Source organism: Cibotium barometz, chromosome 53, assembly GCF_041138505.1.
Source record: "Cibotium barometz isolate CiBa-2024 chromosome 53, ASM4113850v1, whole genome shotgun sequence".
Taxonomy (NCBI): domain Eukaryota; kingdom Viridiplantae; phylum Streptophyta; class Polypodiopsida; order Cyatheales; family Cibotiaceae; genus Cibotium; species Cibotium barometz.
Genome location: NC_141098.1, coordinates 16,740,819 through 16,762,557, shown reverse-complemented (window position 1 = coordinate 16,762,557; position 21,739 = coordinate 16,740,819). Strand labels below are relative to the sequence as shown.

General features: G+C 46.7%; 1 protein-coding gene across 9 annotated transcripts in view; it reads left to right on the top strand.

The window, feature by feature from the left end:
- The window catches only part of LOC147608366 (polycomb group protein EMBRYONIC FLOWER 2-like), a 152,748-nt gene extending 141,038 nt beyond the window's left edge, over positions 1-11,710 (top strand). For all 9 annotated transcript variants that reach the window (XM_086788903.1, XM_086788901.1, XM_086788897.1 and 6 more), the window contains 7 exons: positions 2,074-2,132; positions 2,200-2,859; positions 2,966-3,014; positions 3,099-3,182; positions 10,451-10,530; positions 10,715-10,804; positions 10,903-11,710. In XM_086788903.1, coding sequence (XP_086645029.1) covers positions 2,074-2,132; positions 2,200-2,859; positions 2,966-3,014; positions 3,099-3,182; positions 10,451-10,530; positions 10,715-10,804; positions 10,903-11,041 — 1,161 coding nt within the window. In that variant the 3' untranslated portion in view covers positions 11,042-11,710. The remainder of the gene's footprint in view (positions 1-2,073; positions 2,133-2,199; positions 2,860-2,965; positions 3,015-3,098; positions 3,183-10,450; positions 10,531-10,714; positions 10,805-10,902) is intronic.
- Positions 11,711-21,739: the final 10,029 nt, after the last annotated feature.

Genomic DNA, 21,739 nt, shown 5'->3' with positions numbered 1-21,739 from the left:
TAGGCATGGCCGTTTCACACCTGGCTGAAAGTGGCACAGGTTATTATGCTAGCTATGCTTTCTGATTTCTTGCCGTTAATTACTTGGTCTCGAAAGGCTTTGACAGCTCTCACCCAGCCGCTTCAATTCATGTTGTGGAAAAAGAAAGGCAATAATCCAGGGTTGACTTGGGTTTCATAGAAGCATATTACCACCTCGAAGAGATTGGAAGGGGCAGCTCTGTTGGATGTTTGCCTTCTTGCCTGTAGGTGGACGTTACTTCAGGCTATGTGTTGATTCCCGGCCATGGATAGACATGACTTGCATTTTTGGAGGATGTGGGTATTGTGCATGGGAAGACCCGTTAAACCTGTGAGTTTATGCAATCCACTTTACTAAGAATTAAGAGAGAAGATGAGAGTCGACACTAGATGGGGTCCCAATTACCCACTGAAGGGCCCCCTTGCAAGCACGAGTATTTGCTTGTATTACTTTCGAGAACCTTGTACAATGATGTGAATGATGACCGTGGACTGGCAAACGCAAGGACGAGGAAGACCGACGCAGGCTGAAGCGTATGGTGACCCAATAGCACTGTTAAAGACTCTATGAAGCCACTTATGCTAGTCCAGAATTGTAGTTGATGTTGGCAACACAGACCGTTTTCTGCTGTTGCTTTTGCAAGGTAATGATTGCTTATGCCATATGGGGCATGTTGGTCACCGAATCTGCCATAGAAGGGGAACTTTTAAATATGAGTTTGGGTTGCTGGTTCAATAATTTGTGCTTCTGGTCCATTCTTTGATCATGAGAAGAACATGCCATTTTGGGTGACAGGAAGAAAGGTGATAAAATGTGTGCAGAAATGAGCAAATGTGCTTATAGAGAATAGTGCAAGCAGGCCAATAGAACAAATGGGGCTATATGATGAACTACAATTAGTCAGTCACTTGAAAAGCAATAGGGCTAAGGATTGCAGTAATGATTGTAAATATATGTTTTTTTTTGTGGTACTCCAGATTATGTGCACTCATATGATATGAACGGACCGAATACCATGTGACCCAAAGAAGGGACATAAGTGCCCAAGGCCTTGTACACATTGGGAAGATATGGAAGTCATAGCATGTAGTGTGTGCGTGCCTTAAAGAGGTGCTATCTGCAAGTGTGTGAAGTGACCACATGCAGCCACTTATTTTGTCACAGCTATCTGCACACATGCAAAGGGCCGTTGCATGTTTGGACTGCTTAGCCTAACACATCCTGCAATACCTTGACCATAGGGTAAAATAATTTCAAAACAAACTATTGCACTCTTCCTACATATGATTGGTTGGCAAAAAATGCCCAATTATCCATTGCAACTGTAATTACCACTTCTTGATTGCAAAATCAACAATTATGTTGTGTGGGAGGCTCCAGCGCATCTGATTCTTCATAAATATAATCCCACGTTATGCTTGTGAGAATGTATTTAGTACGTTGTATTAGACCTGAGCGTCTATACAAGTTCTAAGACCAGTAAAATGTGTAAAATCATGTCCTCTTGTGGAATGAGAAGCATACGCATGGGAAACAGGGAAACTGAAATGGCGATTTCAGGGAGTGTACCACGGGGAAACGCCGTGTCAGCAACGGAGATGCACAGTAAGGGGAGGGGAGAGAAGCAGCACGTGGACATATAAGGAATTAGGAGAGTATATGATTGGAAAGTGGGGGAAAGGAGATTTGTGAGGAGAAGGAATAAAAGAGAAGCTATTATTGCCCTGAAATTGGGGGTTTTGGAAGGGAAACACGAAGAGTTATTAGGTGAATGAGGTAAACAGCAAGAGGAAACAAATGTTTCTGGCTGTTTCACCATCTAAGAAACGTTTCCTCCACACAAACACATTTTGGGGTACAAGCAAAGGGGAAAGAAATGCCATTTCCTGCATGCAAGGGGGCCGTTTCCCGTAGCTATGATGAGAAGTATGTGGCATGTGTTCTTCCAAAAATTACAAGGCGAAGTGTCTCAATGTTTTATCATCTAGAAGTGTCATTTTTACGGACGCATGTGGTTGCAATATATTCCTTTGATTCAGGTTTTCTTTTCAGGGAAATGTACGAGACATCGACGGTCTAAATGATCCACGCTTGAAGAATTTTGTGTATTGGTATGTGTTCAGTTTCTGTTGTGGAATACTTTTCTTCCTAGTCATAACATTCGACTTATTGGATCAGGTCAAAGTGTGGGCGCCCTCGAAAAACATGTGTCATAGCACCTTTACGAGTTGGATCACATTGTTTTGAGGGGCAGCCTCCTCTTGGCCTTGAAAAGGCAACTGGTGGCCTTCATGAGTGTCTACCTAAAGATCCATCCAGTTCAGCTCATCTTGTTTTCTCATCGATAGCAAAAAGTCGGCCATTTAGTCCTGAACTAAGGCTTTCAAAAGATGGCCCTTTGTCACAGGGTCCCGAGAAAAGTCCTGCATGCCAAGTTTGGACCAATGACCCAGCTAATATCACTACCTGCACATCAATCCCTTGTATTGAAGAGTCTGCAGACATGCCAGGCAATGCTAGCTCAATGCAAGAACAACCAAGAAAACATGAAAGATCAGAAGATGAAGTGAAGGTATTGAAGATTGCAGAGCAGACATTGCAAGCTTTCAAAAAGCAGCGCCCTGAAAGCATTTTAATTGATGACTCCAAAGCACAAAGTCCTGTTGGGCATAACGTCGTAGGAATGGGACCAAATGGTGTGTGTCTGGCAATAGCAGCACCCACACCTGCGGTAGAAAGCAGTGTTCAATCAACAGTCATCAATACTCACATTACTCCTCTCAGACCACGTGTGGATAAGCATCGGAAGACTCTGGTCGAACGCTCTGAAGCACGGATGTACGAAATTATGAGCTTTCTAGTTGCTTTAGCCTCTAGATTTATGTATATCCTTGTGTGATTCTTTATGCATAGAGTATGCCTTATTTACATGCCGTGTGTGCAGGCGATCTCAACTTCAAAAGCGCCAATTTTTTCATTCCCACACAGCCCAGGTACACTATCAGCTCTGGTATTTTGCCTATCATTTGTGGTGTCTAAATATTATTCTCTTGCTAAATCATTGACTGTTCATGAAGCCCATGGCTCTTGAACAACTTCTTTCAGAAAGAGATAGTGAAGATGAGAATGATGATGCAGTCATGGATCTGGAGGACCGCCGTGTATGCTTCTTTTATCTAGCTTTATTTCTTAATTTCCAACATAAATTTCAGTCTCTTTGCTAGTTGGGAGAAGAAGTTTCTATAGCGCTTTGGTTATAAGAATGAATGCCAAGGTTCTGCCTTGGATTTAGGAGAAAAAGAAAGGTTTTCTTGCTGTTGGTAACATTCAAGTGTAGTAAGATGCCAGCATATATATGTACTTCTGATCTACTGCTATGTATGAATTGGAATGGTCAGCCAATGAGGTGATAGCTCAAGCGGTGAAGGTGTTTGACTAGGACCAAGAGGTCTTGGTACTTCCTCGGTGGCATCGCCTATGGGTGGATAATTAAGCGTCTATGGGTGGTGAAAAATCGGTAACCCAGAAGAAGCGATCTGAACTGACGGGTGAGCTTGCGCTGCTGATTTTCCTGCCCCCGCCTGCCCCTCTGCTGGCCCCGCCTGCCCTCGCCTGCCCCTCTGCAGGCCCCCGCCTGCCCTCCTCCTGCCCCCGCCTGCCCTCCCCTCCCCTCCTGCTGCCCCTGCCAGCCCTTCTGCAGCCCCCTGCCTGCCCTCTGCTGTCTTCGCCTCCCTTTCTTCAGCCCCCGCCAGCCCTTCTGCTGCCCCCGCCTCCCCCTCTGCAGTCCCTGCCTGCCCCTCTGCTGCCCCCACCTGCCCCACTGCCTTTGCTACCCCAGCTGCTCCCGCCCTTCTGCTCCTGCCTTTGCCCCCCTCTTCTGCACCCACCTCTCTATCAGCAACAATTTTACCTGGATTCAAGTCGGCCGCCCATTTTTTTTTAATTGGTTTTATGGCTTCTTCTGCCACAGCCAATCTTTCGTCACCCCCATTGGCCGGGAGAATCATCAATTTTTCACAAGACGAGCTCACCTATCTTCAGCACGACATCGACCTTGAGGTCCAGACTACCCTTGTTGCGAGAGTTTATGGTTCCCACCCTTCTCGTTCACAGGCCCGTGAATGGCTTCTAGCAGCTCTCCCTTCGGAGCTAATTGTGCACTTTCAGGATACTCGTTTACTTGGTCGAGGCTTCTTCCAGGTGGACTTTCATTCTTTAGAAGCTACTTCTCAGGCTTTGGCTAGCAGCCCCTTTCCTCTTGGTCCTAGGAAGATTTTCTTCTTTCAGTACTAGGTGGGCTTTGATCCAGTGGTAGAGGATCAGCGCCTTACCCCGGTCTCATTACGGTTCTTTGCTCTTCCTCGGTCCTATTGGAAGCTTTTAGCTTCCATAGGGGCATCCTTTGGCCAAGTTCTAGAGGTACCAATCCTCCCGAGCTCTCCCGCCTTAGCTTCCGCGGCCGTTACCGCCACTCTTGATGGTGTACCCCGGGTCCTTGTGCTTGTTTCTGATCCATCGATTTACTGATGATCATGTTATGCTTCAAAGACTTGACGGATCTCATTTCCGCCAAAGGATGGAGATTACAGGGAGACCTGACCAATGTCGGATTTGTCGTCGACAGGGTCACATTGCTAGAGATTGTCCCAGATCGAGGGGCCATGCTAGGAGGCGTGTTAGTGCTGACCCGTATTATTTCAAAGGGAAAGAGGCCTAAGGGTTTCATGTGGAAACAGGTCGTAGGTTTCTCGAGGAAACATGTTATTTGGGTTTCTCCAGGAGATAGGTCACATGTAGGCAGAAGGTACAGGAATGGACACATGTTTGGTACAGCCTTGCTACTGATTGGGCAGGGGACAGGGAATCCATGACAGAGATGGATAGTACCCTTGGAAGGTAGAGAGGGTTGGTACAGGTGTGTCGACTGTATGGTATGCTGTGCTGTGATACGAATTCTCTTTTGAGAGACAGTTTTGGGAGTCTGTGTTGTGATGCAGGAGCACTGGATATGTCAGGGTGTGAGGCTGTTCATAGTGTGAGAGGCTATGGATGGTTGTGGTAGCCCTGATCATAGGAGAAAGCTTCTGTATGCAGACTCAATGTGAGAGAGTCTTTCGATGTGAACAATGGCTGGACTTGTTTGTGGATGCCTAGTGGACAAGAAGCCATGCAGGTTCTTTGCAGGCTTCAGGAGTTCTACTATGACGGCTGAGTTCCCAGCCTTATTGTAATCAAAGCTCTTATAATCAATTAAAGAAATACTGCAAGGGACGCCACTGCGTTTTGGGGCCAATCGGTGTCCGTGTACTGTTTGCAGGAGCACTCTAGCTCCCCCTGTTTGTTTTCCTTTTCTAGGTCTTCAATGGCGTTGAAGTGTTTTATGTGCGAGTGTTTGTTTCACCGCCCGTCAGGCCGGTTTTCAAGGTTCCGTTGCCAGACACATCGTCGACTTTCTCAAGGAGGCGAGCCCGTGGTTGTCACATCAAAAGCTTCAACATGAGGAAAGTGAGAATCAAGTGCAAGAAGCAGTGCAGGATTGTGTGTCTTTGCCTATATGAGGTGAAGAGCAAAAGCTGAAGATGAAGCTCAAGAGAAAAGACACCAAGGACAAGAAGTAGTCAGCCAGGAGAACAAGAAGCAGTTGAAGTGTTATGGTGCAAAACATTCGACAGTTTGTCACCGGTCGTATCTTCATAGAGGCTTCATGGGTTCGGAAGACAGTTTCTCTCTATGTTTAGCAGTGGTGATCTAATATGCTTTATCGAGGACTTGTGCTTACCACTTGGGTGGAGTGCAAGCAGGTTTTGGGTGCCTGAGGATGTATCGGATGAGGCTCAGATGGAAGCGGAGGAACTTGACGAGGCTCTTATTCCCGAGCAGATACTGGCACATAAGGAAAGAAAGGTACAGGGTAAGGTTTCCCGTCACTATCCTGTGAAGTTCTCAAGAGCTGTTCACTGATGGATGCGAAGTGGATGGAGGAGGTTCATTGATGGATGCGAAGTGGATGGAGGAGGGTAACTTAGCAGATTCACCTCAGGATTTGCAGCTTTATCTTGATGCCTTTGAGTTGGAGTCGACTCTTGTTACGGCTCATTCAGGTTCAGCAGAGCATAGGTCTGGAGCATTGCCTAATGCTAAAGAGGGGGGTAGCACCTCCGCTCCCTTGTTACAGACAGGCTCATTTGTTATCTAGGAGTCGCTTGGTAACATCTTTGTATTCACCCGAAGGTACTGAGGCTGACAGTACATTTGCTTATGGGACTTCTATGATCTTGTGTTCTAGACACATGAGATGGTAAAGTTGGGTATGGTTCATAGTCGGCCGCACCTTGAACTATAACTGCAACTATGGATAACTCTATGAAGGGCATAAGTCTTGCGAGCAGTCCTAGAGTTGGTTTGGTTCATGGCTATATGGATTGAACTTTATTTCTGCATGTATGCATACAGTTTTTGTGGTATTATTGTATTCTGGTGCCATTGGATCCTGGTACCATTGAGAATACATTGGGTAATACTCTGGATTGTGTGGTGTGCTGCATGTATATTGGTATGATACATCAAGTGCTTTATTATGTGCATGGATGCACCACTGGGTGTGACCCCTGCAGGATGGCCATGCAACATATGTGGGAAGTACTTAGTGGATGTAGTGTTTGGACGCATTGAGTGCTTTCATATGCTCATGTTGTACCATCAGTTGTGGGTCCTGCGGGATGCCCATGGGCGTAAGGCTTGCAAGCAGCCCTTAGACTGTTACTCTAGAGTAGGTAGAGCATTTTGAGGAGCATATTGTTTGCGAATGCATATATGTGTCATGCATATGTTTGTCATATGTAGAATGATGCATGGTTTTGTTTTTGGCTAACACAGTTAACGTGTTTCCATTTCGTTTTAGACTTTTGCTGTAGGTTCCGAAGGAACAAGCAAGAGGTGTTTGTCACTTTGGCGTGATAGTGTGGCTTATTGTGCAGGATGATTGCATTATCACCCAGATGCATTGGAGGGCCATTATTTTTGTCGTATGGGGAGTCTTTGCTCATAAGATGCCTTGCTGTGCCATTGAGTGCGATCGAGGACGCTTGCTATTTTTCAAGAGGGAGGTATGTCACGACCCTGTGTTTTTCTCTGGACAGTATGCAGGTGTGCACGGGGACATGGTGGACAGTGTGAATGGCATCAGGTTTGAGTTAAAAAGGAAGCCCATGTGTGGACAACCCCAAGTGTGAAGGGGGTAAAGAGACTTTAATTGAAAAAGGTTAAATAACCTTTGGTGGGCAAAAATTAAAGTTTCAAAGGTTTTAAAACCTTGGGAGGCCCCTAGGCAATTTATAGAGGCTACTCCACTTTTGGAGGTCCACGCCTCTTTCTCTCTCTTGCTTTTTGAGAGGCGTGCAAGTTCTCATGCGTGGAAGAGAGGAGAAGTCGACTGCATATGTGGGCTGTTGGTTTTTGGTTGCGCACAGAAGAGCCCGTGCAGATCTGTACGACTGCAGGTACAGTGTACGGCTGCTGTAGGTAACGTGTTCGGAAGCTGCAGGTCAGGCGGCTGCAGTTACAGATTCAGGCGGCGCAGGCAGGTGCAGTTGCAGGTACAGTCCACGTGGCAGCTCTACGACTGTATGACTACAGGCACGGGTGTACGGACAGGTGTGTGCTTTTTGGAGGACGCCGTGTTTTTGCAGAAAGGAGGGGCTGGTTTTTCATGAACATAGACATCATGTCGATGGCGTTCAACTGATGGAACTTTCAGCTTCTCTTTGCTTTGGGTTCGGGACTTTTGGAAAGGGTTTATGGACTGTTTCGTGGCAGTTCATGTGGCTATGAACATGAGCAATGCTCGGGATTGTTTTGAGATCAGTTCGAGGACTGTTTATGGGCTGTTTTTGTTTGGCTGCAAATTCAGCTATGTACTTGGGTTTCTGGTTGCAAGTACAAGTCACTTGGTTATGTTTCTTGGCATGGGAGTGAAGCAAGCTCGCATGGCTGCGTGCTCATGGAGCAGATTGTTTTCTTCCTGCTAGAAAGGAACAGAGGGACCTACAGTTATGGGCATCTCTATGTTTCCAGATGTTTCATGAGGGAACAGGTAACTAGATGTATGCCGTTGTTGGCACTGTTGTTGAATGGTGCAATGAATGGTTCTGTATGGAAACAGGACAGAAGTTTCAAAGGGAAACAGGTCTAAGGGTTTCATGTGGAAACAGGCCGTAGGTTTCTCGAGGAAACATGTTATTTGGGTTTCTCCAGGAGATAGGTCACATGCAGGCAGAAGGTACAGGAATGGACACATGTTTGGTACAGCCTTGCTACTGATTGGGCAGGGGAGAGGGAATCCATGACAGAGATGGATAGTACCCTTGGAAGGTAGAGAGGGTTGGTACAGGTGTGTCGACTGTATGGTATGCTGTGTTGTGATACGAGTTCTCTTTGAGTATGGATGGTTGTGGCAGCCCTGATCATAGGAGAAAGCTTCTGTATGCAGACTCAATGTGAGAGAGTCTTTCGATGTGAACAATGGCTGGTCTTGTTTGTGGATGCCTAGTGGACAAGAAGCCATGATGCAGGTTCTTTGCAGGCTTCAGGAGTTCTACCATGACGGCTGAGTTCCCAGCCTTATTGTAATCAAAGCTCTTATAATCAATTAAAGAAATACCGCAAGGGGCGCCACTGCGTTTTGGGGCCAATCGGTGTCCGTGTACTGTTTGCAGGAGCACTCTAGCTCCCCCTGTTTGTTTTCCTTTTCTAGGTCTTCAATGGCGTTGAAGTGTTTTATGTGCGAGTGTTTGTTTCACCGCCCGTTAGGCCGGTTTTCATACACAGTTCTTGCTTGGAAGACCTTTAAGAGTCTTCCCGAGGATCGGAGAGTTGCATCCACTCAGCATCTTAGGGGCTCTCGCATTCGTATTGATCAGATTGATGCAGCTATTCAGCATGAGTGGCTTTCTGGGACCTTTCACGGAGACTATCATCCGAGTTGGTTGGGAGTTTTTTTGAGGATAGGCATACCTCTGCAGGTTATTGCTCTGCCAGGCCAGGAGGATATAGATTTCCTCATGTATTCTATCATGCCTGGTGGGAGATTGAGGAGATGTAGTATGGAGGAGATCATACCAAACACTAGGCTTAGTCCAGTGAGGATTGTTGGTCGCTTGGGGAAGCACTGGTTCATTGACCCTTCTCCTCAGATAGTGACTCATGGCTCTTGGTGTTTGTGGCTATATGGTGGCAGTCCTATCAGATATCTTCAGTGCGATCCAGGAGAATGGGAGTGGATTGATGCCTTGGATTCTTTGAAAAGCTTCCGTTTCATTGTTCGGAATGCCAGGCTTCTCCTCACTCGAGAGATGCATAGGATCCCTACTCTCACGCCTCATTGGGAGAGTTATGATATTTCTCCAGTGATACAGCGCAGATATTGGAATAGACTTTGGCACTCACACAGAAGGAGCCAGATCTCTCATTTCTTTTGGTTATTCTTACATGGTGGTCTCCCCACCAATCAGTGGAGGTTAGTTTTCGGTGTAGCTTCTTCCTGTCCTAGATGTGTGGTAGATTCTGAGTCCGTACAACATTGTCTATGGGGGTGCAGCATTGCACAGCAGATTTGGGGTCATGTAGCCCAACTTATGGGCAAATTGAGTGGCCGAGCCATGCATGTGACTTGGGGGGCAGTTGCTTGGCTCTCCCAGTCCGGTCCGCAACTTTTATATGAGGGCAGTGGTACAGATTCTGTTTTTTTCATTCGTAGAGGTATCGCCCAGCATGGTTTATTGCAGGATGTTCCTCACTCTGATTATACACCCCCTAGACGGAGGATTGACACCAGTTGGGAGATTATTGCCAGTATTACAGCATGGCAGATTGGGAGAGCTAGATACACGGAGGCTATTGAGGGTGTTGAGATTTTTGGGTCTCAGTGCATTAGTACTATATGGGGTGATATCATCTACACTCTTATGGCTACTTGGGCTCGCATTCAGGGGCCCTCTCGTTCTGCGTAGGCGAAGCGTGTGATATTTATGCGGGAATGGGACCATGGCATCTTCTTTTCCTCTAGTACCACAGGTCTTACATGGCATCATGATGCTCCTCAGTGGTTGAAATCACCTTACATATTGGGGTGATTCTATTCTCTTCCGGCTTATAGCTGTGATTGTTGTATGTTTTTCTCATACTTAATAGAAGTCTCTTTCTAAAAAAAAATTAAAAAATTGGTAACCTTTGGGGGGATCTTGGGCCTAAGGCCAATCGGAAAAAATTAAAAATTAAAATTGGAATGGTCAATTCATTACTAGTTAGAAGTCTTGTTTTTGTCATGGCCACCTTCCTGCCAAAGAGCTTCTGGTGGGGAATTTCCCTTATTGTGTTCGAGATCTGCTTTGTTGAGGAAATTATCACTTGTTTATATTTTGGCGATTTGTAGATGCTTGATGACTTTGTGGATGTGACACAAGACGAGAAAGAGCTTATGCATCTTTGGAATTCTTTTGTTCGCAAGCAACGGTATTGCTTTGTTCAAAATAATAGTTGCTTTCGTTACCTTGAAAATGAACTGTTTTCATCTATTGAGAGTATCTTAGATAAGTTATTGGGTATCATAATATCAGTTTCTTGTCAGCTCTGCATTCATCCTGTTAATGCAGTACCTAGAGCATTCAATTTTGAAAATGCGCTTTTCTTTTTGCAGAGTACTTGCAGATGGCCACTGTCCATGGGGATGTGAGGCATTTACAAAACTTCACGCAAAGAAATTTTATGATAGTCCTGCATTGAGAAGGTCATTTTTTCCTGTCTGGTTTTTTGCCAACTCAAATCAAGTGTGTGCGATCTTTGTTCAGGCATTGTGTCGTTTATTGACTTCTTGTTGTTGAACAGGTGTTTGATGCTCTTTCTCATCAAACTCTGGAATCACAATCTGGTGGATGGAAATACCATCAATCGTTGTCTTCTCATCACCGACTCATTTGAGGAGAAGATTGAGATGAAAGTGTGGAATTCCACTTCAAAAGCTTAAAGTTACAATTTTTGTGCAAGGCTGGCCAAACAGGGTATGCATAATGCTCCATTTGCATATGCGGTTGTTGTGATGGTCAAGCTCAAGGTAACAATCGCCACTTAACCGAAGGTTACTTGGCAAAAAAGGGAGTGTTGTATGTTCCATGCTAGGTAGTCTTTGCAAGACGTTTAGAGATCACAGATGCTTCGACCATGGACTTATGGATGGCACATCAATGCATCACAAAAAGTTTGGATAGTCAGGTGCAGGGTTGAATCGAGTGGACACTCATGTATGCCAGCAGCTTGCTCACACATTTTTTCCTATGCGGTTAAGATGGTTGGGGCCAAACGCGAACTCCCGTTGAGGTGTTTGCAGTTTTTCAATAGCTTAAGAGAACGCCATACATGTACATAAACTAGGCAGTTGAACAGTTAATTCAACAGAAGGGTAAGTGCTCACTTCCCTGGACTTCAAAACGGAAGTATAGAGAAAAATTAGAGGTGCATGGTTTGATTCCCTACTATGCACCCCCATTTTATTTGATGAATGTAAAATTACAGAATTTTAATTCTGCACTGAACAATACAGCAGCTCAAGTCAATCGATATCCAGATGACCTTTTTCGTGAAACGTCGTCTGTTGTACGTGCAATACAATAAAAATGCATGAATGTAATGCATAGAAGTATGGCAAGCCTCAAGACTCTCTGTCTCTTTGTCTCTCTCTCACCCTACATTCAGAACTGAATACAATCATTGACAAGATGGAGAAACATGTGCTCGCTAGCTCAGAGAAGCACCCCGTAGGCAGATGGGAGAAAGACGGGCTGAAAGTTATTAGGGATATCCTGATATACCAGGAAGATACAGAGGATAGGGAAATTAAAGAGCTCAAGGAAGCTCATGCGACCGAAGTGGGAAAGTGGAAAGCACAAGTTGAAGACCTCAAGGAGGAGCTACATCTATGGAAAGCACAGATGAAGGAAGAAGGGGGAATTAATCCCTCCCTTGCCTTGAGGGTTGAAAGCCTGAAAAACAGACTGTAAGGTCTAGTTGTAACAAAGAAGGAGATGGAGAAAGGGTGGGGCCAGCGGTGGTAAAGCAAGAATGAGAAAGAATGGACGAGGTTGCATCCAAACGCCGTTTGGCTTTGATCCAAATGCTTGGAACGATTGAAACGTTCACTAACGTTAGTGAATGTGGGATTGTGATTTATGTAGATAAAAAAACGACGCACGTCAGCATCAATTTTTTTTTCTCTGTTTCTTACGTGCGTGTGGCTCTCTCTGTTCAGCGGCGGGCGCTCAACCATCGCGGGCTGGTCGTGTGCTGGTCGTGCTAAGCTTCGAGGGGGCTTCTCTGGTCGTGCTGCGCTCAAGCTTATTGCAATCGCCCAAGTCACTCTCTCTCTCTCTCTCTCTCTCTCTCCCTCTCTCCCTCTCCCGCACATGCCGTTGAGCTCAAGAGTCAACTCTCTCTCTCCCCCCCCCTCCCGCACACGCTCAGCTCTCTCTCTCTCTCTCTCTCTCTCACGCAAGTCTCTCTCTCTCTCTCTCTCACCCCCCGGAACTCTCTCTCTCTCTCTCTCTCTCTCTCTCTATATATATATATATATATATATATATATATATATATATATATATTTATGTTTTCATTCTGTTTTATTTTCCATTCCATGATGAGATATGCCATGGACATTATTGTACCACTTTGGTCTCATAGGCCCATCGGGTCTTTAGTAGACGCTTAATATATCTTTCTTTCTCTCTCTCTCTCCTCCCCACAAGGCTCTCTCTGTTGCACCTTCCTGGACCCCTACACAGGCTGAAATTTTATTCCTACTATGCTTGAAATATATATTATAACTCTTGAGTCGTCTTGACATTTCTCCATTTTCTTTGTTGCTTTTTGTGCATATGCCATAGATGTAACTTGGTTGAACACAATGCTAATCAATACACTTAAATACACTAAGATTTGAAGGACACTTGCTCAAATACAAGAAGTAAATTGCTGAATTGACAAGAGGCACACAATGAGCCGGAACGGCCGACCCCTCCCTTGAGTAAATTGTATTACTATTGGAGAAATTCAATACATAGTTTCACGGGGATCCATTGCCAAATCCTCCATGCCAATGCATATGAAATTCAGCATTTAGAAAACAATGGTATGTCGATGTAGATCACCAAGGAGCTGCCTTGATGCCCGGCCCGACTTCAGTGCCCATATTCTCTACCATTGGCTCTATGTTCTACCAAGCAAGGTAGCAACATCTTCAAGAGCACATAGGACAAGAGAAATACTACACGGGGCGGCTAAACAAGGAGTCCTGCCCTTCTACTGAGTAAGTAATGACAACACATTGTCCAATTAGCTTACCAGTCTTCATAGAAGTTGAGCGGAAGCTTTCGCGTTGGAAGCTTTAGAAGTGTTGATATCTTTGATTTTCTGCAATCCTTTGCGACAAAAGTCTTCAAGAGGATGAAGGGAACCTTGGGAAAGCTTCCCCTATGGTTCAACTTGAGAAAGGAAGGCTGAAATTAGGGTTTTCAGCAAAAAGACCAGAAATTACAGCAAAAATGAGAGTTGTTTTGCTGAATTTCAGTCATTGGCAGTGAGTAGGAGAGTGATTAGCACTTGGAAACACTCTTGGAAGCTTGGAAAACACCCTAGCAAGTTGGGTATGGCTATGGAGAGCTTGGAAATGGAGAGAAATGGTGGAAAAACAGAGTTTTTAGCCTCCAAAAATCCTCATGAAGAGAAAACACGAATTTCTCTTAATAAGTAAGTGAATTGGGGTCCAATCAGGTGAAGGGACATGGGGAGATGCCCATTTATGAGTAAAAGGGGAGGATCAGGTCCTGGACATTGAGTCTTGTCCGCCTCGGGACTTCAGTGAGTGTGAACTTGGAAGCGGTCATAATTTATAAGTGACTTTTGGGCGCCCAAACTTTAATGAAATGGGAACGCACTCACTTATAAATATTGGCCAAGTCCTAAGGACTATTTGAGCCTAGATTGGGTAATACTTACCACATGTTCACATGCCACACAACCATGTTAGCAGACAGTTTCACACGCACGGTTCACGGGCGGGCGTCCCCCCCTAGCCCGGAACTACACATAGGTCATGCAGGCATGAAAACAGCATGCAATTTCATTTGCAGGCAAGCACATAAAGATGCTATGCAATGCAGCATTGGCATGAGCAATTTCCGTTCATGAAACCATATAAGACCAGGCGTTTCCAGGCAAGTATACGCAATACTAGACCCAGTGGAAAGCCAATCCTCCAGGCGTTTTCGGGCATGTACACAAAGGCACAAGTCCCAGCGGAAAGCTAAGTCCTCCAGATATTCCGGGCATGATAACATCAAGTTCCAGCGGAATATCATATCCAACTATACAGCATGACACGTGTCAATCACCTGCATAGGCATATTCCATAAGCCATGGACACTAATCCAATATGTACATAGTGTGAAAGCAAGAGTGAACCATTCGGGTGGCCAAATGGTGACATTTTTAACCTGTCCACAATTGTCCAAATTGCATCATTACCCTGTTGGGTACGTGGCAAGTCCATAATGAAATCCATTGTAATACTTTCCCATGGCTGCGTGGGAATAGGCAATGGTTGAAGCAAACCTGGTGCCTTTTGCCTATCAAATTTGACCTTTTGACAGGTGATACATGCACGTACATGTGCCTCTATGTCCTTCCGCATACCTGGCCAAAAGAAATACCGTTCAATCATGTGCGTAGTAGACATTATGCCTCTATGACCAGCATATGGAGGAGCATGGCACTCATCCAAAACCTTTTGCCTCATGTCAGACACCACACATAGGCAATTATCTTTCATGAGATAACCCTCTTTGATCACATGTGAGGCATGTGCATGACCAGCCATCAAATCAGCCCAAATAGTGGCAAAATCAGCATCCGTATGATACAAATCACACATGGTAGACAAGTCCCCATGAGAGGCAACCGAGATAGCTGCTACATACGGCTTTCGTGACAATGCATCGGCCACTACATTCTTCTTTCTCGGGGTGTGCAAGATCTGAAAATGAAACATGGAGAGGAAATTGGCCATCCTCATATGCTTCTCTGACAATTTAGTTTGAGTAAGAAAATATCTCAAACTCTGGTGATTTGTCTTCACAGTGAAATCAGCCCCAAGAAGGTAATGTTTCCATATAGTAAGTGCATGAATTACAGCCAAGAGCTCTTTCTCATAAATGCCAAGAGATAGCTCTGCATCATGCAATCTACGACTCTCATAAGCCACGGCATGTCCCTCTTGATTAGGACAGCCCCTATGCAATTTCTAGATGCATCACATTCCACACAAAAAGGCTTTTGCAAATCCGGAACGATCAACACTGGACCATGAGTAGTTGCATCTTTCAATTTGAGGAATGCATCTCTCTCTACATTAGTCCATTTGAACACGGCCTTCTTCTTTGTCAAATCATGCAAAGGAGAAGCAATCCATGCAAAGTGCCGAATGAACCTGCGGTAGTAAGAGCATAATCCAAGAAAACTACGGATCTCATGCATTGAACTCAATTCGGGCCAATTCCGAATTGCATCAATCTTTGCAGGATCCATCCGCACTCCATCTTTGGACACAATATGTCCAAGATAATGTATCTCTGACAAGAAGAACTCACTCTTCTTTGCATTTATGAAGAGTTTATGCTTATGGAGCTCTTCAAAAACAATAGCCAAATGATCTTTATGCTCTTCTTCGGTCTTCGAGAAGACTAGTATGTCATCAAAGAAGACACCTGTAGATTTCCTGTACCCACGGAATATGCGATCCATCATTCTATTGAATGTAGCCGGGGCATTTGTAAGACCAAAAGGCATAACAAGATACTCATAAAGCCCAAATGCTGTCCTGAAAGCAGTTTTGTGTACATCCTCAGGCACTACACGCACTTGATGATATCCACTCTTGAGATCAATTCGGCTAAAGCATGCCGATCCATCCAACTTGTCAAGGATGTCGTCTATGCGTGGAATCGGAAACCTATTCTTGATGGTAAGCTTATTCAAAGCTCTATAATCCACACACATACGAAAGGATCCATCCTTCTTTTGAACTAAGAGGACGGGTGAACAATATGGGGAAGAGCTTGGCTGAACCAAACCCTTCTCAAGAAGCTCATTTACTTGCTTCATGATCTCCTCTTTTTGGGATGCACTTACACGATAGGCTGGCCTATTAGGCGGTGAGCTACCCGGCACAAGATCAATGCGATGATCTTCCGGTCGTACAGGTGGTAACTCATTTGGTAACTCATCAGTAGAACAATCATTGTGCTCTTGCAAAAATTTCAGCCTATCATTACTAAGAGTGTTTACATGTACATTATTTTTCTCAACATGATCTCGTACAAAAATCAAGTACGCAAAAACACTCTTTTTCATTACTTTCTTAATTTGTACATGAGATACAAGGGGAATAGTATCACCCTCTTCACCAGCATCAATTACATGTTCTCGGCCTTTATGCATGAAGGTGATCCTGTTAGTCTTGTAAGCCTTGCACGGATCAATACGTGTATGCCAAGGCTTTCCAAGCAATACATCACAGCCATTCAAAGGCGCCACAAGAAAATCCTCATGATCCACATAGCCTTGAATGTGTATGCGCAACTTGCCAAAAATAGGCATGACCTGCACTTCTCTACCAACAAAGGCAGCCCCTGCTTCAATTTGAGGATCCATGTCCTCCACTTCAATACCCAAAGCAGCTGCCATCTGAGTGGATATGAAATTCTCCGATGCACAATCATCAAACATGAACAAAGCGGGTTGATCTTTGAGCTATCCCCAAGCTTTACATACAACCCTATCTTTGCTATCATGTGAAGTGTTGCTCTGCACATCCGGAACCATATGCACATTAGGCTTCGGTACATTAGCATTTTCAGCTTTGTTCTTCTTATTTGGGCATGCTCTTGCCATGTGGTCAGTGCTGCCACAAGTAAAGCATTTGCCTTCACGCATATATTGCTCCTTCTTCTCAGCACTAAGACCAAAGTTTGCCGGCTTATAAGGGCGCTTTTTAGCAAACTTATTTTCAGCTTTTGGACCTGATTTGGCTTGGTTTTGGTCCCTTTTAGGGTCCCTTTTAGGTGGCTATCCATCATTTTGCAGGTTTTGGACAGCCCTCTCTTTGCCTTGAAATGAGGGTTTAGCCTTATTGGATTGACTCAATTTGAGTTCCAATTGCTCGGTGGCGGTGGCGGTGGCGGCTGCGATTAATTGGTGTAAGGTATGACCATGATACATTTGTAATCCCGCTTTGTACACGGGTTGCAATCCCGATTGAAACCTTCTCTTCCTTTCCGCCTCGGTGACATGCATAAATGGAGACACCTCCAAGAGCACTTTCCAAAACTTTTGTATATATGCATTTACCGATTCCCCCTCATTTTGCTTTACCCAATCCCACTTCATTGTTATCTCATTCAATGCATTGGGAGGCAAGAATTGAGCATAGAACCTCTCCTTGAACTCTTTCCATGATCTAACAGGATTCGGTGAGAGCTTCTCCGTGAGCCACTAATGGGTAGCAGTGCCTTTCATGAACATGCTTACATGCCGAATCATGGATTTCTGAGTGAAATCCTCATCACTGAAAGCAATATCAAACTGGGCAATAAAAGCAAGTGCCTTTGATGCATCATATTTTCCATGATATGTGTCAAACTTCACAGATTTGTCTCCGGCTTTGAAGTCACGAGACTTTGATGCATGTGTGTGCATCTCAACATGTTTTCCCCCATGTGACTGGCATCATTTTTGGACCAAAAGGTGATGCATAAGGCATAGATACATGTGCCCTGTAAGCATGAGGCATGGCTGGCCCCTCAACATGCATTGATACATTTTCAGCCATAACTTCTCCCTCACGAGCACACTCGAAGGCATGAGTGGCATGAGAGATACGCGGAATACCTGCACCAACAAAAAAATGCAGCCCATGTTGCATGTGTTGTGCATGTACATTTTCAGCCGGCAATGGCATTTGACATACATTTTAACCACTGCCATAAACATTGTATCCTTCACGGGCTACATGAGGTATTCCTGCATGGCGTGAAGTCATTGATTGTTCCTCTCCCATCGCATGGAGGTTCATCCTCTTAGACATAAGTTCTTGTTCGGGTACTTGTGGGGATTCCAAGACATGTGGGATGGTTGCCTTTTCTACATAGGCATCCTCGGTACGAGCCAAGTATGCACGTGCTGCATCCCTCGGTTGTATGTGCAACTCTTGAGCAATCATTGCCATTGCATGATCCATATAAGATTCAGCTTTCTTGGCCTTCAAACGGTCATGTACCAATGGATCCTCGCGGCGATAGAGATTCAATTCTTCTTGTTGTGCATGGAGAAGAGCCTGCATACGAGTAAGTTCAGCCCTCAAGACTATGGACTCTTCTTCTTGCATCTTCTCTTTGCCACGGGACGGCTGTCTTACATATTCATGTTCCCTATTGTGCACAACATGAGTTTGCTCATCCTGTAAAGCATTGGAGGCATGCATTTCATTGTCCCTGCCTCTTGTATTAGCATCTCCAACATTCATTGTATGGCTGTCCATAATGTTCTAAGTGTAGAGATAGCTAGTGTTCACGGTGATCGTCCCTCACGATAGAAGTGAAAGAGAACCGTATGCTCTGATACCAATGTAACTTGGTTGAACACAATGCTAATCAATACACTTAAATACACTAAGATTTGAAGGACACTTGCTCAAATACAAGAAGTAAATTGCTGAATTGACAAGAAGCACACAATGAGCCGGAACGGCCGACCCCTCCCTTGAGTAAATTGTATTACTATTGGAGAAATTCAATACATAGTTTTTTTTTTTTCCGGAAAAACGATCCTTCTATTAGTTAATGAGAAAACGCCATAAGGCTACAAAGCTCACCTCGCAAGGAGGGATAAAAAAACACAGTGAACACCTGAGCTCCACCCGCGTGGCTGGCCGCTCTCTGGGGGGGGCTACCTAGTAGTACATGTGGGAGGTGAGAAAAGCCAAACTGGAGGCCTGTAGTGCCAAGTGACATCCTCGCCCCTCGCGGTGAGGAAAGGGCCAGGCTGCCAAGTGCGGAGGAAAGCCTTGCGGCGCCCTCTCCTGCGATCCGAGTCGCCCTGGAGTTTCCCCCAGTGTCCTCTCAAGGTGTGAATGATGTCCACCCAGAGGGCCTGAATGACCTCCGTCGGTGGAGTCGCCTGGCGGTCAATGGCCTCCCTGCATCGGGCTCTCCATATGTGCCAAGCCGTCATGCTGCTGATCATCTCCCATCTGTGCCCGACCCCCTCCTGAGGGGCTGCCGAAGAGAAGTCTGGCGTCGGAACCACCGCCATCGCCCTGTCCGAGACCTGGATGGTCGCACTGCCAGGGACGTCCTCATATCCAAGGGCCGGGCCGCTGTCCGTGGTCCAAGCCATCACACCCCACGTCACCAGCATCTCACCTGGTGAGCCTGCAAAAACCATCGTGAGAGCGCGCTGCCAGACCTGCTGTGCCTGTGGGCAATCCCATAAGCAGTGCCGCTGCGACTCCTGTGCATGGCCGCACCGAGGGCAGGACGCTGGGTGTCTGCCAAAAGCTAGCTAAGCCCCCACAGCCAGTCCTCTATGCGCTGTTTCTCTGTGAGCCAGAGAAACAGCGTCACCTTCCGGGGCCGGAAGCTGGCCCAAAGGCGCTGCCAGAAGTCCCTAAGAAAGGCAGGGGAGAGCCCCTGTCGCCACCAATGCTCGGCCGCCGCCGGGGTGCTCGCTATCCTGTGCCTCTGAATCCGCCGCCCCAGCCTCGCTGTGTACTGAAAAAAGGGGATGCTTGGGCTGGTAGGGGCCGAGTAGGGATCTCGCCAAAACCACTCACCTGGATCCCACTGAAGGCGAATAAGAGGCCTGCTGTCCCAAGCCCATAATCTCCAAGAACAGTCCTCCCCTATCGAGGCCGGTGAGGGGTCTACATGCCACTGTCTCTGATGAAAGCCGACCACCCGCACCCTCTGAAGAATACAACCCTGGAGCCCATCCAAATCTAGTCGTGTCCTCTGAAGCTGGCCACCCTCTCCCACCTCGAAAGTGAGTGGGGCGACTCTCTCCGCTGTGCTGCAGACCGCTAGAAGGATCTCATGCCGAGTAAAGACACCCATCCACTGTGGAGGTGGAGGGTCCTGTACTGGGGTCCGCCACTCCCGGGGGATGGCCGCCTCAATGTCCTGTCTCATCAACTCTCAGCCCCTCATCCCACTGAGTCTCCTCTCCTGAGCCTCTAGAGGCAGCTGCTGAAAACATATCTAGTCGTCTAGGGACTGGGCTGGGCCGGAGCTCAGCGGGCCCCACGACACGTGAGACCGCGATCCAACCATATGGCCACTGGGAAGTCGAATCAAGGGGTTCCAGATCAATGGCTGCCTCAGGCGCTCCTCATCGGTGCCCGGGGGAGTCTGGAAGAGCGACGGCCTCAGATGCGCCTAGGCCCTCAGAAGGCTAGCTGCAAAACACTCCTCGAATCCAAGGCCCACTCCTCTGGATCGTTGCTCTGTAAAGATCCACCTGATGCTGGGGGTCCAGGGGCCGCTAAGAGAAGGAGTGCGGCTGAGCATCCTGGAAACAAGAAACTCCTTCCACGGCTCAGCGCCTGGCAGGAGGCCACGAACTACCAACTTGCCAAGCAAAGCTCGGCTTTGGCAAATAGGATCAACAATGCCCAGGCTGCCTCTCTTCCTCGGCTGAGTGATCACAGCCCATGCCACCTTGGCCCTGGCGGGCCGCCCGTCGCCACCAGACCAAAGAAAGTTCCTGATGAGCCTCTGCACCTGGCCAATGCACGCCCGAGAGAAGGCCCAGCAAGAAGTGATGTACCACATGGTAGCAAGCAGAACCTGGTTGGCCACAACTACTCGGCCAGCCAGAGATAAACGAGCGGTACTCCAATACAGAAGCTTCTTCCGAATGCTCAGAAGAAGGGGGGCTATCTGCTGCTCTGGAGATATGTCAATGCCCACATAGCATCCCAAATAACGCACTGTAGTGCCGGGGGGCAGCCACTGAAAACCATCAACTGGCCTCCAAGTCGGGGGGGGCATAGAACTGACCCACAACCCACACGACTTGTGCCAGTTGATCAAAGCGCCCGAAGCTCTGCAAAACCTGTCCTAAGGCGAAGCGGCGGAGGTTCTCCTCACCTCCCTGAAGATAGACAGCAGTGTCATCCGCAAACTCCGAGTCTAGGAGCTCCTCCGAGGTGCGGATGGGAAGCTGGAGGCCCCGCAAACCTGTATCCTGTGCCGTCAAAAAAGTGCTCATGGCCTCCGCCACAAAAAGAAAAAGAAAGGGCGCCAAGGGGCACCCTTGCCGCACCGAGCGCGAGAGCTGGAACCTCTCTCCGCGCACGCCCTGTATCAGCACCTGGCTATGAGCCGATGTGTAGAGTGCAGATACCCCACGGATCCACTGAGGGGGGAAGCCCATCCTCTCCATAGTGCCTTCCAAGAAGGCCCAGTCCACCCGATCATATGCCTTCTCGAAGTCGAGAAGGAGCACTGCCAGATCCTCCTGCCGAAATCTAGCCAGAGCCGTAGCCTCCCAGAAAGAGAAAATGTTATCCAGAATGCTCCTATCCTGGATGAAGCCTGTCTGCGCGGAGTGGATGATGTCC